Source organism: Helobdella robusta (assembly GCF_000326865.2).
Source record: "Helobdella robusta unplaced genomic scaffold HELROscaffold_48, whole genome shotgun sequence".
Lineage (NCBI taxonomy): Eukaryota > Metazoa > Annelida > Clitellata > Rhynchobdellida > Glossiphoniidae > Helobdella > Helobdella robusta.
Window position 1 is genome coordinate 99,037 of NW_008705215.1, and position 15,604 is coordinate 114,640.

At 29.1% G+C, this 15,604-nt stretch overlaps 2 protein-coding genes across 2 annotated transcripts; both read right to left on the bottom strand.

The window, feature by feature from the left end:
• Positions 1–4,768: 4,768 nt before the first annotated feature.
• HELRODRAFT_178430 (hypothetical protein) lies at positions 4,769–8,502 on the bottom strand (the record flags this gene model as incomplete). Its single annotated transcript, XM_009026539.1, has 5 exons — positions 4,769–4,874; positions 5,543–5,568; positions 5,709–5,777; positions 6,008–6,090; positions 8,394–8,502. The coding sequence occupies 5 exons, from the start codon at positions 8,500–8,502 to the stop codon at positions 4,769–4,771; spliced, it is 393 nt and encodes a 130-aa protein (XP_009024787.1).
• Positions 8,503–10,180: 1,678 nt separating this feature from the next.
• HELRODRAFT_178431 (hypothetical protein) lies at positions 10,181–14,244 on the bottom strand (the record flags this gene model as incomplete). Its single annotated transcript, XM_009026540.1, has 3 exons — positions 10,181–10,403; positions 12,873–13,036; positions 14,209–14,244. The coding sequence occupies 3 exons, from the start codon at positions 14,242–14,244 to the stop codon at positions 10,181–10,183; spliced, it is 423 nt and encodes a 140-aa protein (XP_009024788.1).
• Positions 14,245–15,604: the final 1,360 nt, after the last annotated feature.

Sequence of the window (15,604 nt, forward strand, 5' to 3'; positions counted from 1 at the left end):
AGGGTCATCATGCTTTGCCGACCTCAACAGAGCTTGAACAGGATTATTAGACACTGATTTCATAATTTCTTTTATATGTGCCAAAAATTCTAAGCTTTTTAATTTTTTATTGAGTTTTTCTTGTATTTTGAAATTGATATTTGACTTTAGTGCCAGTTTTTAATGTTTGTTGTTACAAAGCATCTCTCCTGCCAAAACATGAAGGCTGCTGGGTGGAGATGTTCTGTATATACCCGGGCATATGCATAATGATTTATTATAAATCGGAAGAAGACTTTTTTGTATGATTTTAGTAGACCATCTACGGAACACTAAAATACAAGTTTATTTTGAAATTTCCAATCTATTTCTATTTCACTTCTTTTTTTAATATGACTTAAATTCACGAATAAAAAAATATAATCCATGATCTAGAATAATAAAAAGAAATGACTTCATTCCCATTTACTGCGTTTTCCCAAAACCTGTTCTTTCAATAAAAAATTACATTTTAAACAGATGAATGTTCATCTCACGATTAAGTGAGATTTTATAACAGTCAAAAGTAAAAATAAGTTAGAAAACTAAAAAGATATCAAACAATTTTGAAAAGAGGGTTGACAGATTTTTTTTTGTTCCGAAATGTGAATTATTGCTGGCTCATGTTGGTTGTTGGTCGGTCTATCGATGATCTCTAAACTTATTGTTTAGTTGATTTTAGCAGAAGTTTTTATCACAATCAATTTTATAAAAATTATGCATCATGTACTTTATACATTTCTTTATTTATTTAAAAATATAATACATAATTGTTACATGTACACACACGAACAAGTACATAATCGCCTGTAAACTCTATGATTTATGACAAAACAGATGGACAAAATATTCATTTTAAAATGTTAATAAAATTTCTCATCACGTTTCTTCCCGAACACTAAGATATATTTGAAATTTTTATTTTGATCTGGCTTTTCAACCCATTTGAGTTTAATATTTATTCAAAACAAACAAATCCTTGTTTATCCCAACACTGATTTATTGACACAAAGCGGTGTCGTAAAGAACTGCTGGTTAGATAAGTAGTCTGTTAAGTCCTTTGTCCAGATTTGTGAATAAATAAGTAGACTTAGTTAAGTGCATTAGCCGTAAGCACTATGTTCCTGAAATTTTATAATGTAATCATTTTTATTCTAAAATTGAATTTCTATTGTGGCTAACAGTTTAAAATTGAGTTTAATATTTTTGTGTCGTCAATCATACAGTAATCTTAATTTTAAGAACGATTGTACGATTGTTGGCAAGCACAACCTACTTCACTAAGACCTACTCTAAACTTGCGCACAACTCTACAAGTTCAATAATCTTTGAATGATTTAACCCTGTTTAGTTATGCGTCAAACGAATGAGAATTAATGATTGACAATAAATAATTAGCAGGGACTTCAATGCAACATGTTTCCCATGTAATTTGAAAAAAAGTTGAATGAATGATTAATTATGTGCTTGTATAGATATATTTACTATTGATTTTAAAATAATACACAAACACACACCACACACTCAACAAACTCACACACACAACCTCGCATATACAAACACACACACGCACACACATTTGCTGCTTACACTCACAGACACACACTCACACAAACAAACACACACATACATATACATGTACACACAACATGCACACAAATATAAATAAACACACAAACACACACACAGACACGCATAGTTGAATATCAAATCTGAATATATGTAGGGAAGCAGTTAGAGCAGATTGCAGTGTGCGAACAAGTTCAAGGACCTTGAAGTGAACTTGGTGGCGTCCTTGACCTACATTGAACGCTTCTTCAAAGATTTTTGTCATAAATATCCACTGATGACGACTGATCTTTAAAAACTAAATGCTTTTAAGCCATTTTTTGAAAATTTAATAAATACAACAACGCAAAAAAGAATAAATGTATGTTTTTAAACTTTATAAAATCAACCTTTATCTGAACTTTATCGTTGAAAAATTCAATCGGAAATTGACATACGCCTACAACGCTCTGATATTTTTGAATATATTTTAAATATTTCTTTACAATTGAGTCATAAGAGTAAATGTACCTGTGCTTATCCTCATCGAAGGCAATTTTATGAATATTTCATAAAAAATTCTACAATGTTTTTTTTCAATACGTGCGTGTCGTCATACCTCTACCTAAATTTTAATAAATTTTTCTATTTTTTAATTGTTGAAATTTATTATTATTATAGTTGTTGTTATTATGATTGTTATGCTTGTTATTACTGTTTATGATGTTGACGATTATTATTTGTTAATTAAAAAATGCGCTCACTGAAAATTTGTAATGTGACGTTGAAATGTAAAGTTGCGGGGACAAATTTGCCGACACGTTGATTATTTATTTAAACATTTTTTTACATTCCACATGAGTTTTCTTTAATTTATTGTCTATTTTGATTTCTAATTAGTGAATGATAATCAGAGACGATCCGTTTCTTTTTAAATATTTTTAATAATTGGTCATAATTTTATCAAAATAGTCCAGGTTAACAATATATTTATTTATTGAGATTAGTTTGCATTCGGTGATATCAGTAAAGCTTACTTATCCTCCTTAACCGAAAAAAATTGTTGATAAGGTTCAGACCGACAAAAAGCTAAATTTACGTTAGCATCTAGCGCGCTTTATTTTTTTGGTTATATATCAAGTAATATAAATGATTGTTAAAGAATTGTTGAAAAAAAACTTGAAGTCATTGAAATTATCTCTACGGATCACATTATTTATCTGCAAGAGACCGAAAAGATTAGATGTCTTGTGGTTGAGATTAGAAAACTGTCTTAACAAGTTTCAATAAAAAGCAGCATGGGAATTCATTTAACAAAATGAAAACATAAAATAAATATTGCAAGGCTATGACTGAAGAATTTTCCGATGTTGAATTGTTGGTGCTTTTGGAAACTGTCAAGAATTTGACGTTGTTAATTTTAGATATTTAAGCATCTAATAAACGTTTTATGTGAACCAAAGTGCATGATTTGTGGAAAGTTGAAGTTTTTTGATGGTATGTTATTTTCTGTTTATCATGTAGGACTATATGTTAATAATATTTCATTGGAATGAATAAGTTTGATTAAAATCATTTATCTATACTAAAACGTAGAAATACGTGTCTTAATCACAATAGGATATCAAAGATTGGGTCTCTTTTAAAAAAATTGATTATCACTATCATACAGAGATTAGCAAACTTAATGTTAGTTTCTGCGAATACTAACCATTAAAATAGAAATTTTCAAACGTACTATTACAAACTTGTGTTTATCCTTTTGGAGATTTTTAAGTACTACAGTGTAAAAAAAAGCAAAATTTTTATACAGTCGTTATTCCACTGAACTTTATTTTTACTGTTGGCTAGTGAGCGCCATCAATTATCGAGTAAGAGTAAGCAAGTATGTAAGCGCGTCCACGATTTCAGCTGCGTGTGTAAAAATCTAGGAATTATTCGTCCCGGAATTTTCGGTCTCGGAGTTTTCGGGAAAACTCTGGGACCGAAAATTCCTATCTAGTAAAACCTGGGACACTGAATATCGTGTGTAATGATATAAATAATCTAAATATACATGCAGTCACTGGCAGATCAAGAAAATATAGACGGGGGCCAAAATTTTTAAAACGTTAAAATTTTTACGAGGGAGGATAAACAGCAAATGAGATAATGTGGCTGACGATTTTTTTTTATTAAAAATACTGCTCAAAAGTGCCCTCCTCTAGATTCGCCACTGTATAAATGTACACACTTAAGAATGATGAATTGTTAAAGGCGATCAATTTAACAATATAATGATGGTACGAATGTTGTTTTGAATACGTGGGTAGTGTAATTTTTTTTGTCGATTTTGTTTTCAGTACGACATTCTGTAATATTTTGAAAAAATAAGCAATAAACTTCAATGAAGTTAAACTTTATAATTTTTGCTGTAGTGGTTGCGCTGTCCGCTGGTTTGCCAAAAAAGATTTTACAAAATGAAGTACATTTTGTAAAAATTTCAATAATCACAGTCTAACAAATATTTTCGTAAAAATTGTTTTAACAATAATATTAGTATTATTAATTTCTGTCATTTTCCCAACATTTCTTTGTTTCAGTTGACTACTTTTATCCAGGTAAAAATTTGGTTTTTGTTTTATTTTTTGTAACATAATTACGTTTTAAAACTTATGCTCATCATTCAGGAGTTTAGTTTTTACCTAAAAAACTTTTTTGTTTTAACTAATTCATCCTTTATTTTAAACCACCCATTCACAATTTTTTTATTCATTTTAATATCCTGCTTATGCCCTATTAGAGTTTAAAATGTAAGGCGTAAGTTAGTGCAGTTTACTTTGACAATTGCTTTATTTCATTTAGAATTTGTTTTTTACGTATTTGAAAAGAATTTGCTCTTATTAAATTTTATTTTATTGAACTTTCTGAAAAATTAGGAGCTTGCAAAACAACAAATAATTATTGATATATTTGCCAAAATTGTCGCATTGCACTGTATAATTAATTTCAATTAATTAATATTTTTCTGATTATTTGTTATTTTTATTATCATTGTTTAAATGATGAGGTTGATAGCGAGGTTGAAGTTGTGTTTTAGGTTGTCACGATCTTAATTATTGGCGATCATGCGTATTTCGGAGAATAGTGAGTTATATAGTGTTTCTATTACTGTTAGCATTCAAATAAACGTTTAAACATGTTTGCGTTTGACGCAGTTGTGTTATCTATCAGAGATCTTGAACCTTCGAAATAACGATAACTTGATGATAGTGCAAGCTTCAACACTGGCGTCAGAAATATGGATCTTTGAATTACAACACTGGTTTCTGAAAGTTTATAACATTATATTGAATTCTGAAATGAAAGCAATTATTAAATAGTCTGGCCAAAATAATATAAAGACAAAGCTTAAAATAATTGAATGCTTCAAAAAAATAAAGTTTCAATTTTATTTAAATTCTTTAAATAGATAACAAAAAATTTAGGTTTTATTTGCTGTAGGTTATATAATAAACAGAAACGTTGAAATATTTTAAAGTAAAAGTTAAATTTCAATATAGATCATATGAATTTTAATTACAAATTGTAGCATTGTAGCCTTATAAGAAAAATATAATTTTGGCAATTTTGACTAAAAAACAAGTTACGATATAAAAATCATGAAAAAATGTGATGGAAAAAAATAGTTATTTTTTTCTGAAATGTCATTACCCCACCAAAACAAAGATTTCTGACTACGGCTATAAAATATTATAATTGACTTTCAGCTATTTTCACGACTACTACCTAAAACGTTTTTAACGGTGAACATTAATTAACAAGTATAAGTAAAATTAATTTTATATTTTATTTGTTTCTTGACAGAAAAGCAAGTTGATCAGTATGATAATCCAGGTGTTTTTTTTAATAATGTTAACATAAACATAAAATAATACTGTTTGGTTAGTTATAACTGAATATTGTGTTATAAATAATTAACACGGGGTTTTCCAACCTCACTCTTGTCTGTGCCCCACGAACCTAGTTTGGTTCAAATGAAATGATGAATATTTTTATGGTTCGTTGATCCATTCTAGGTCATATTTTACAATTGTGTGCAGTTTCCTCCTATTAGTAAATATTGTATATTGTTTTGCAACTATTTACACATTCAACCTAACCCAACCAAATACTTGTTGAGCCCAACTGTCCTTCTCGAGAATGTAATTTTCTCCCCCGATTGGCAAACCCTGATTTAAAAGAACGGTAAAACTTGTAATTATCGTTCAAAAATACTTTTACTGTTCTTATAACAAAAAAAATATAATATTGAAAATCTTTAATAAATATTTATTTTTTCTTTATTATTATTATTTGTTGTAGAAGACAAACATATTTATATATTTTAAAATGTTATCAAAGTTGTAATGAAATAATTATAAACAATTTTCAACCTTAGTTGTCTCAAGCTTTCTAGGACCTCATCTGCATTATAACTCAGGTAGTTATTCGGATTTTCGTCTTGAGATAATAATGAACGTGAAACCAGCCGTACTAAAATTGCTGTTCGTTCGCAAGTTAATTTCAATTAATTTATAATTTCATCGATATATAGGTAAATTGAGAAAAAGTTTTTATGTGAATTTCTTAGAATTTTGTTGTCAAAATAATCAAAATCTGAACATGTTCAAAAATGTTCTACTATATTTTTTCCAAAACAATTTCTAATTTTATACCATAAGAAATTATCTCAACATCATGTAAGCGAATTTTAAAAAATATTTATAAGGAAGATTTTTATAAATATTGACTGATAAAAATGAATAGTTTGAAAAAGTTCATTTTGTAAACTAATGTGAAAACCTATGAAGTCAGACAAGCATCATGCTGTGGAAGTAAATCTTCGATGCAAGTTACAGCATAAAAACATTAAAAAGTATAAGAAAATTTTGAGGCGTTTTTTAGTTGATGCATACAATATCGTTGCTTAAAATAATGAAACTTATGAGAAACTAGGTTTTAATAACTTATATTCATCAAAATAAATTTTGTGTTTGATGTAGTTACTTGAATTAGTTTGATGATTCTATTACTGTTGATATTCAAATAAACATGTTTTCACTTATTGGAAATCTTATACCTACGGATAAACAAACACTTGACAATTGTTGGAAGCTACAAAACTGGTGTTGGAAATATAAAGATCATTGAAGTTATAACACCGGTGTTGGTAGTTACGAACGTCGAGGGTTACAACAATATATATACAACCAATTATAAAAAAAAGATTGAATATAATTTGAATGTATTTGATTATTTCAAACATGATTTTTACTACCATGAACATTTTTGCAGCTGAACCTAATGACCAAGAGAATACGCCAAGTACAACAATTCAGTTTATTTTTACGAATGATGATTACATAAAATGAAATTTTATGTTTGACGTTGATTCTTAAATAAAAATGATTCGAAAGAACTTTTAATGTAGTCAAAAATTTAATCAAATTTAATTCAGTTGAAAAAAGTGATGATGGGTACATTAATCTAGGTAATTTGTTTACTGCTATTTTTAATTTTATGTCTTTGAAAAAATATATAATTTGCTGTTTATTCGGCAGTGAAAAAATGTTTAAATTTTGTCTGATAAGAGTTTTCACACAAAAAAATTCAAATTTCAGAACTTTGAAAAACTTTCCTGAAAAATTAGCTGAATATTCACAACCTGTCTTTATAATAAGGATATTATATAATTAAGTTTCAAATTTGAATCAAGTCAAAATAAATAGAGAATATTCAATCTTTGAGACAATCGCTCTACAATTGAAATTCGGTTTTCTGTAATGATTGTGTAGAATTTTAGAAAATATGTGAATGAAAAAGATCTATGAATAGGATAAAAGCCTACAAAAAGAATTAAAAAATTTATAAATTGATTGCTTAATTTTGATAACTTTATCTAGGCTGAGAATCATCGTAAAACTGTCACTCTTATTTGGTTGCCCAAGTTTTCCAAATTGATGTTAGTTATCAAACTTTGTGGCAGTGCTGATTTAAAGTTGAATCGTCAAGAGCAACAAAAAGTTTTAGAATTTGGAAGTGAATATAAACAATGCCCAATATTCTCTAGAAATGCAGAGGCTGAATTGACCAATGATTAATAATTGCTCAAAAATCTTACCAGCAGGGGAGTTATTGATTGAGAAACATGAATACATATTAGAAATAGGTAACGTGCTAAATAAAGAATGTTTGACCAAAAGTTATTAACTGGAAAACAAGCTTAATATTAGCCGTACTTGCAAACAATTGTAAATTTCTTGGCCCACCCATCAAATATCAAAAAATTGTAACATTATTCGAACTTCGGCCTCCCCGTAATTTTGTCAATGTCCGAGACCATTCAGCATGCCCAAAAAACTTTGTTTAATTACTTCACTTTTCAACAGCTTTTCATAGTTGTGTTCGTGATAATTTAAAAAATTTTCACAATAATTTCGATGGTTTATATATTTCAACACAAAAGTTTGAAATAATTTGAAATTTTTTATTCAGTGGATTCCAATAATGAAGATTTGAATCTAGGTAACATTTGATAATATTATAATACTTATAATTAATCAAATGTTTAATTTAAAATCATTTGTGTAGAATGTTAATATATTGTTCAATTAATTTAACTTTGATGAAAAACCCTATTAACGTTTCACCATGATTATGAATTGAATTGAATTGTTAGGAATTGAATTGACTTGAAGAAAATTTATAAGCGCCTCTATAGAGTATTTTCCAGAAACACAGTCTATGATGTATTTTGTTGAAAAAATGATGCTTCAATCTGCTTTTGAAACCATTACGGCTAATACCGGTAACATCTTTCAAATCAGTCGGTAATGAGTTCCAGACTTTGGCAGACGTAATTGAAGCCAACTTCGGCCCATAATGATATGTGACGTAGACAAACAAGGTCTCCATGCTTTGCCGACTAAAACCGAGCCTGATCAGGAACGCTGATGATACTATATGAATTCACACTACCTGACCCATCACTTCAAATTTCCACTGCTGAGTCAAATGCAGTAAATTAAGTTGGTTGTTAGATTTCATCAAACTAGTTTGAACTTAACCTCAAAAAGCCAAACAAATGTTGATAAGAACGTCACATGGCTTCGGTTGTTTGATGGACTAAAAGAATCTTGTGACAAATGTTGATGTTATACTCGATCCACACTTTACATTTGAAAAGCATATAAGTAAAATCTGTCAGCGATGTTTCTATCAACTACACAGATCAATCGGACGCTATTTGACAGATGAGTCAACAAAAGCACTCGTTTGTAGTTTAATCTGCTAAAAAATGACTACAGCAATGCGATTATGTTCGTTGTCAATTCTTTCGTAATGATTTACAATCGGTTTAAAATTAATATTTTCATACTATTTTAATTGTAATAGAATTAATTATATACATTTTCATTAAATTTTTTTTTATTTTTCCATGCTCGTGAGGAGCACAATGTTTTTGAAATAAACCATAATCCCAATAAAAACTTCGATTTTGTTAACACACTGTATTGATAAAACCATTTTTACATTGTATTTTGACAGTAATAAATTTTCAAGAGATCTAAATCAAATTTTGTAATTTTTTTTAATATTTTTTAGTTGAGCCAAGCTATCAAGTCGTAACTCCAGGTAGAGGTTAATGTTTGTCTCTTTATATGTGTATGATGTTTGCTTCATTTAATGTGTGCGATGAGATTTGAGTATTTTCTACAAATTATATAAATTGTTAACTTTTTAAAATTACAAATTTTTGATAATTTCTGAGCTCACATAAAAAAGTGTAATACTTTTTACTATTAATCAAACTGAGTTGAGGATCAGTTAAAAACGTACCAATGTTACTAAGCTAAGGTTTGAAATTTATTAAAATTTTAAAACTTTTAATAGCGCCTCTTTTATTTACTTTAGTAACAAACCAAAAATCTCTTATGTAAATTACAATGCTATCTATAGATAAATATTTTCAAATTTAAGACAAATTTAATTTTCAAATAATTTTAACGAATATTTTTAAGAAAAGAATATTTCATCTAAGATCATATTTTGTCAACTTCTTAATGATTTACGGAAAATTTTTCGCGGAAAACTCTTTGCGAGAAAATTTTTCGCAGAAAGTTCATCGCAGTAAAACTCTTCGCAGAAAGTTTTTCGCAAGTAAATTCTTCGCAGGGGAAATTCTTCGCAGAAAATTTTTTGTAATGGATTTTCAGTTTTTCAAAGGGATGTATGATAATGCTTTTGTTTTATCGTTTTAAATAAATGAACAAGTTCTTTTAAGTTTATTGCTTTAGAAAATAATACAGTACTCAATATACTATTTTTAATCATTTGAAAGAAAAATATTAAAATGTTTGTGTACAAAAAGTTCAGATATTGTTCAATCGTTTAGTGCTTGCTCATCCTTTAAGCTATTGATAAATTTTCAAACAGTCGGGTAACTCGCTCCAATTAATTCGCCATAGGCTCTATGCCATCCTTCGCATGAATTTTTAGTTTTGGGAACGCCCATTGATGTTGCATCATAACAATTCCATAGTTCGTATCGGAAACAGGGAGGCCTTCTTTGACGACGGTTTGGACGTCCAATCTATGTTTCCTTAAAGAAATCTATGACTGGTACTCTTTCAGCTGGAAATTCTCCTAGTAACCGTTCAAACTTTTCAACAATATCAGTTGAATCTAAAAAGGCAAGGACCGAGAGCATCCGCATCTTTAGAGCAAATTCAGCGTCTGTTTCATAACGTTGTTGAAGAACATTAGCCTGAATGTTACACCAAATGAAAAGGAAAAACAGCCTTTTTGTCTTGATGCTGGAAACATGTCACCAAAAGCGTTAATAGCTGACAATTCAAAGTCGGTCATAATCGAAACTGAAGACAAATTGGGCAAATAAGTTGATTAGGAAAACGAAAATAAATTTTTTCAGCTTTTGATAGTAATAGTGCAAAAACCGCTGAGATAACACGGTCACCATCAATACCATGAATTGTGATTAGTTGATAGAACAATGGCGGCACAATTTTGAAAGTTCTATCAGCGTACCAATTTGACGAACTGGAAATAAATTGAAGATTTATTTGTGTGGAAAAAAAATGAGAATCCAATTTGCTATCGTGCAAAAGAAACTAATCGCCAGCGTGAGTAATTTGATAATCAGATGGAATATTGAGTACTTCCTGTTAAGTTGGATTTGGTGGAGAACGATTCATCCTCTGTCTAGCGTTGCGAACCGTTTTCTTCAACGTGGTAATTGAAAGCAATTAACGAACGATTTAACGAATTATTCTATTTTGAGTTAAATAATAAACAAGAAAAAATTTTGACTGAAATCTTTTTTTGAACTCATGCTCTGTGTTCTTTGATCAATCGTTTATTATGTTGTAACATTCAACATTCAATAGTAACTTTTATATCCAATTCTAATCCATTTTACATTGTAAGCAGATCAAGGGAGCAAACAAACTGGAGGTTGCTTCACGTGTTTTTTATTTTTCTCTTTTCTTGAACAATTTAAGACTTTTCGTTCAGGCACGACAGAATTGACTACTTACGATGAAATATTTTGTTTCCACACTTCTATAATTTTTGTCATAAATTATTTTTTAATTTGTTTTTATTTTTAAGCAAATCAGATAATCAGCCAAGCAAAAGGTTTGCTGCTTATTTTCACGCAATTTAAAAGTATGTTATGTAATTTATATTATTAGCAGAACGAAACATGGCACTTATTCCAACTGAGCTTACTTCGTTATTCAAAATGATCATAAAAACACCTATAATAAATTTTTATGTTCAACTATGACTCCTTGTTCACAATAATTACACAGATCAACTAGAAAATGAAGCGACAGGTTACAAAATTGATTAAAGATTTTAAACACTTTGAAATTTTTCAGATTTATAATTTCATCAAAAAATTTCAATGACATCTCATTAAATATCATTTTAATGGGTAAAATGTAAGATAATTACATTTCATTATTTTTCAAATGAGAATCTGAAGTTCAATTTTATACCTCAGGTTTTTACTTTATAAAGTCTATTTGCATTTTGAAAACTTATACAGTAATGGTAATACTCTAAGAATGATGTCATCTATTGTTTATAATGCAGATATGTCACAGACAGAGCTGCTTATATTAGAACTTTTGAGCCAGAAAGGCTGTATTAACACCACCACACGATGCACATAGGCATTATGTATGCAAGCGCTAGCATCGCATTACACGAGTATGATGGTCTTTGAATTTTGAATAGATAGTATTCGATGCAGATCAACGCGTATTAAAAGCACGAAACAAAATTTATTTCTACTATGCTTACTTGGTGACTCAAAATGATTATATAAACTCATATAATAAATTTTTATGTTCAACTATTTCTCCGTGTTCATAATAATTAAACACAGTTCCACAAAATATGAAACAACAAAATACACAATGGAATTTAAATTTTAAACTAAGTAAAATTTTTCAGATTTATAAGTTCATCAAAATATTTCACTGACTTTGTATTTATTTTTGTTTTCATGAGTAAAACTGTATTGTAGTTACATTTCATTGTCTTGTTAAAATTATTCTAAACTCCAATTTCAAATTTTTTGGTTCAGATGACTTGAACAAAAACACTACAGGTTTCAGTTTTTTTTAATTTATTTGCATTTCAAAAACTAATTCTGGGATGGTATTACTCAAAGAATGTTTTTATTTATTCTTTATAATGCTGATATGTCACACGCGGAACTGATCTACAAACTATTATATACTTTTATTAGAACTTTTGAGCCAGAAAGGCTAAACTATTCCAACCAAACGATGCAAAAATGCATATGTATTGTTATAACCGCCGAAATTATCAAACTGTGTTGTATTTTTTGTTGTTTTAATATTGGTACGTTTGTAATTTTTGGATTGTAAACTATAGAGAATTGTAAAGAGATATCGAGTCTATGCTAAAAATCTAGTGTAGAGGCTATATAATGATTTGTGAAAAAGCAAAGATTTTCGGGATGGTTTGAAGAGAAATTTTATATACTTTTTTAGAGAATTCTTTTATAGGAAAAATTAATACAACTTTCGATCAACACAGCCAAAATGATTAGAATAATAGAATCAGCCTTTGAAAGAACACAAAAACGACTATAGAAAATCTTAACTTAATCTAACCAGCTTATTCAATTATCTACAGTTACAGTAGAGATCGCAAGTCTCTCCTTCCCACGAACGATATCGACTGCGATACACGTGTTAAATGTGGTGCACATGATGTCTGCAACGCACGTTATATCTGAAAAGCACTGATAACTGCGATGCACGATGTTGAAGATGATGTTGAAGACAACGATGAAGAGTTTGAAAATGCTGAAGTAGATGGCAGTGACAAAAACATTGAAACTTTGATGTGCAGTTAAACTACCTCTTGGATCTTTTTGGCAGCAACTCACCTGTTTTTTCTTTCAAACAGCTACAACAGTGATTTAAAGAGTAACGATGTCCGTGATGTTAATGCAGATGTGAATATTCAATCAAAAAATTAAATTTTAAGTTTTGAGATAACCTCTAGAGTACGCACTAAGAATGAAAGCTTGATCTTTGTCTACCTGGATAATGGCATCAACGACAGCTTAATTGCTTATGAGGATGAGATGAGTTTTTTATTGCTGCATCACAGATCGACAAAAAGATGTAAACAACAAATATTGCAAAATGCACCTGAGCTATTTGTCTGGTCATTCTACACCTAGTAAACTCACTATAAAAACACTTGTTTCAATTGCCAACAAAATCAAGAATGGACCACGACGACTACCTATGAATCAAAGAACCGAAACTCCGTGACCTAAAAATAATAAGCAATGACCTAATGTGGTTATACAACCTAGGGAACAGAAAATGACGATGCTTAGCAAAACTTTCATATAATTAGAAATATTGGAACAAGATCGTTAACAAGAAAAATAACGTAATTTGCAGGACCTATGACAACATAAGACAACGGGTAAAGTTGAAGGTTGACCATTTGGATAATGTCTATTTTAAGAATTAACAGACTAAGGTAGGGTAATGTTATAATCGCCAGAATAATGAAATGGCGATATAATATTCATTATCATAACTAATGTTATATTTGTAATCTATGGATTGTAAACCAAAGAGAATTGTAAAGAGATTTTGAATCTATGATAAAAATCTAGTGCAGAAGCTATATTAGAATTTGTAAAAAAAAACATAGGTTTTCAAAGAGGTTTAATTGTGAAGTTGTAATTATGTTTTCTGTAGTTATTTGGATTAGTTTAGTGTTTCTATTACTGTTAGAAATTCAATAAATGCTCAAAAAAGTTTGCGTTTGAAGCAGTTGTGTTTATCAATCGGAAACCATAAATCTACCGACTGAGACGACAACTTGGAAGTTACAACACTGGTGTTGGAAAGAGTGAAATCTATTGAGATATAACATTGGTGTAGGAAGTAACGAACGTTAAAGGTTAAAACACTATGCAAACGATAACACCGAACCATACGGGTGTGATGGTTTTAAATATCAGATAGACACTACTCGATGCAGATCATCAGTATTTACAGCAAGAAATATAGAATATATTTCAACTGAGCTAACTTGGTGACACAAAATGATTATAGCAATCATTATCATGTTCAACTAAGTTTCGAAGTTAATAATAATTCAACACAGTTTCACTGAATTATGAAAGAACAGGTTACACAATTGATTCTAAAAATTAAATTTTCATGATTATTAAAAAACATAAAAAATTTCATTGTCATCGCATTTATTATCTTTTTTATGAGTAAAGAATGAATACTAATTACATTTCTTCATTTTTTAAATATGAATCTAAAGTCCAATTACATAACAAATGGTTCAGAAGATTTGAACAAAAACACGACAGTTTTTTGCTTTTAAAGTTTATTTGCATTTAAAATACAAACTCAGTAATGAAATTACTTTAAAAATGGTTTTTTATAATCAGATATGTCACACGCTGAGATGTTTACATGCATTTCTAAATTTATATTAAAACTTTCAAACTTCTAACTCCTCTACAAGACGCCCATATTCATTATTTTTGACGCGTAAAATCCGCATCATACGTGTAAGATGTTCTTTCAATTTTGGATAGATTATTAAATGCAGATCATCTCGTTGTAGAATGACTGAAACAAGACACTTTTAGAAAATGAGCTAACAGGGTGACAATATTGATAAATATAAAAATTAGGGATGCACCAACTGAGTAAACTAGTTGACTCAAAATGATTGTGAGAACCAGTATCAGCATTTTAGTTTTATCTCAAAAATCATTTTTATAATTTTTCAACACAGTTCCACTGAAAAATGAAACAACCGGTTACACAATTGAATCTAGATTTTGAACTATTTGAAATTTTTCAAATTTATATGTTCATCAAAACTTTCTAGTGTCATCGAATTTAATACCTTTTTTATAAGTAACAACTTCATACTAATTTCCTTTGTTATTATTTAATTGAGAATTTAATGTCCAATTTCATTTCTATTTGTTCAGATGACTTGAACAAAAACACGACAGGTTTTAGCATTTTAACTTTTTTTTGCAATTTATAAATAGTTCCAGTAATGGTATTACTCTAAAAAAGTTATTTCATATTTCTCATAAACATCGCTACTTTACATGCTTTTCTATTCTAAAATTAAAACTTTTATTTTTTATCTTTTATTGGAGTTTAAATTTCATACATATATCTCTTGGTTCAGATGCCTTGAACAAAAACACGACAGGTTATTGATTTTCAAAATGTTTATTAGCATTTCAAAAAGTAATTCAGTGATGGTTTTACTCTAGGAACAGTTTTTTTGTTTTTCATAATGCGGATATGTCACACTCAGTGCTGCTTCAAAAACTATTATATTATTATATTACAAATTTTGAGCCAGAAAAACCTTAATATCTCCACCACATGACGCATCAAAACATTATGTATGCACGCAGTAGCACCGCATCATACAAATATAA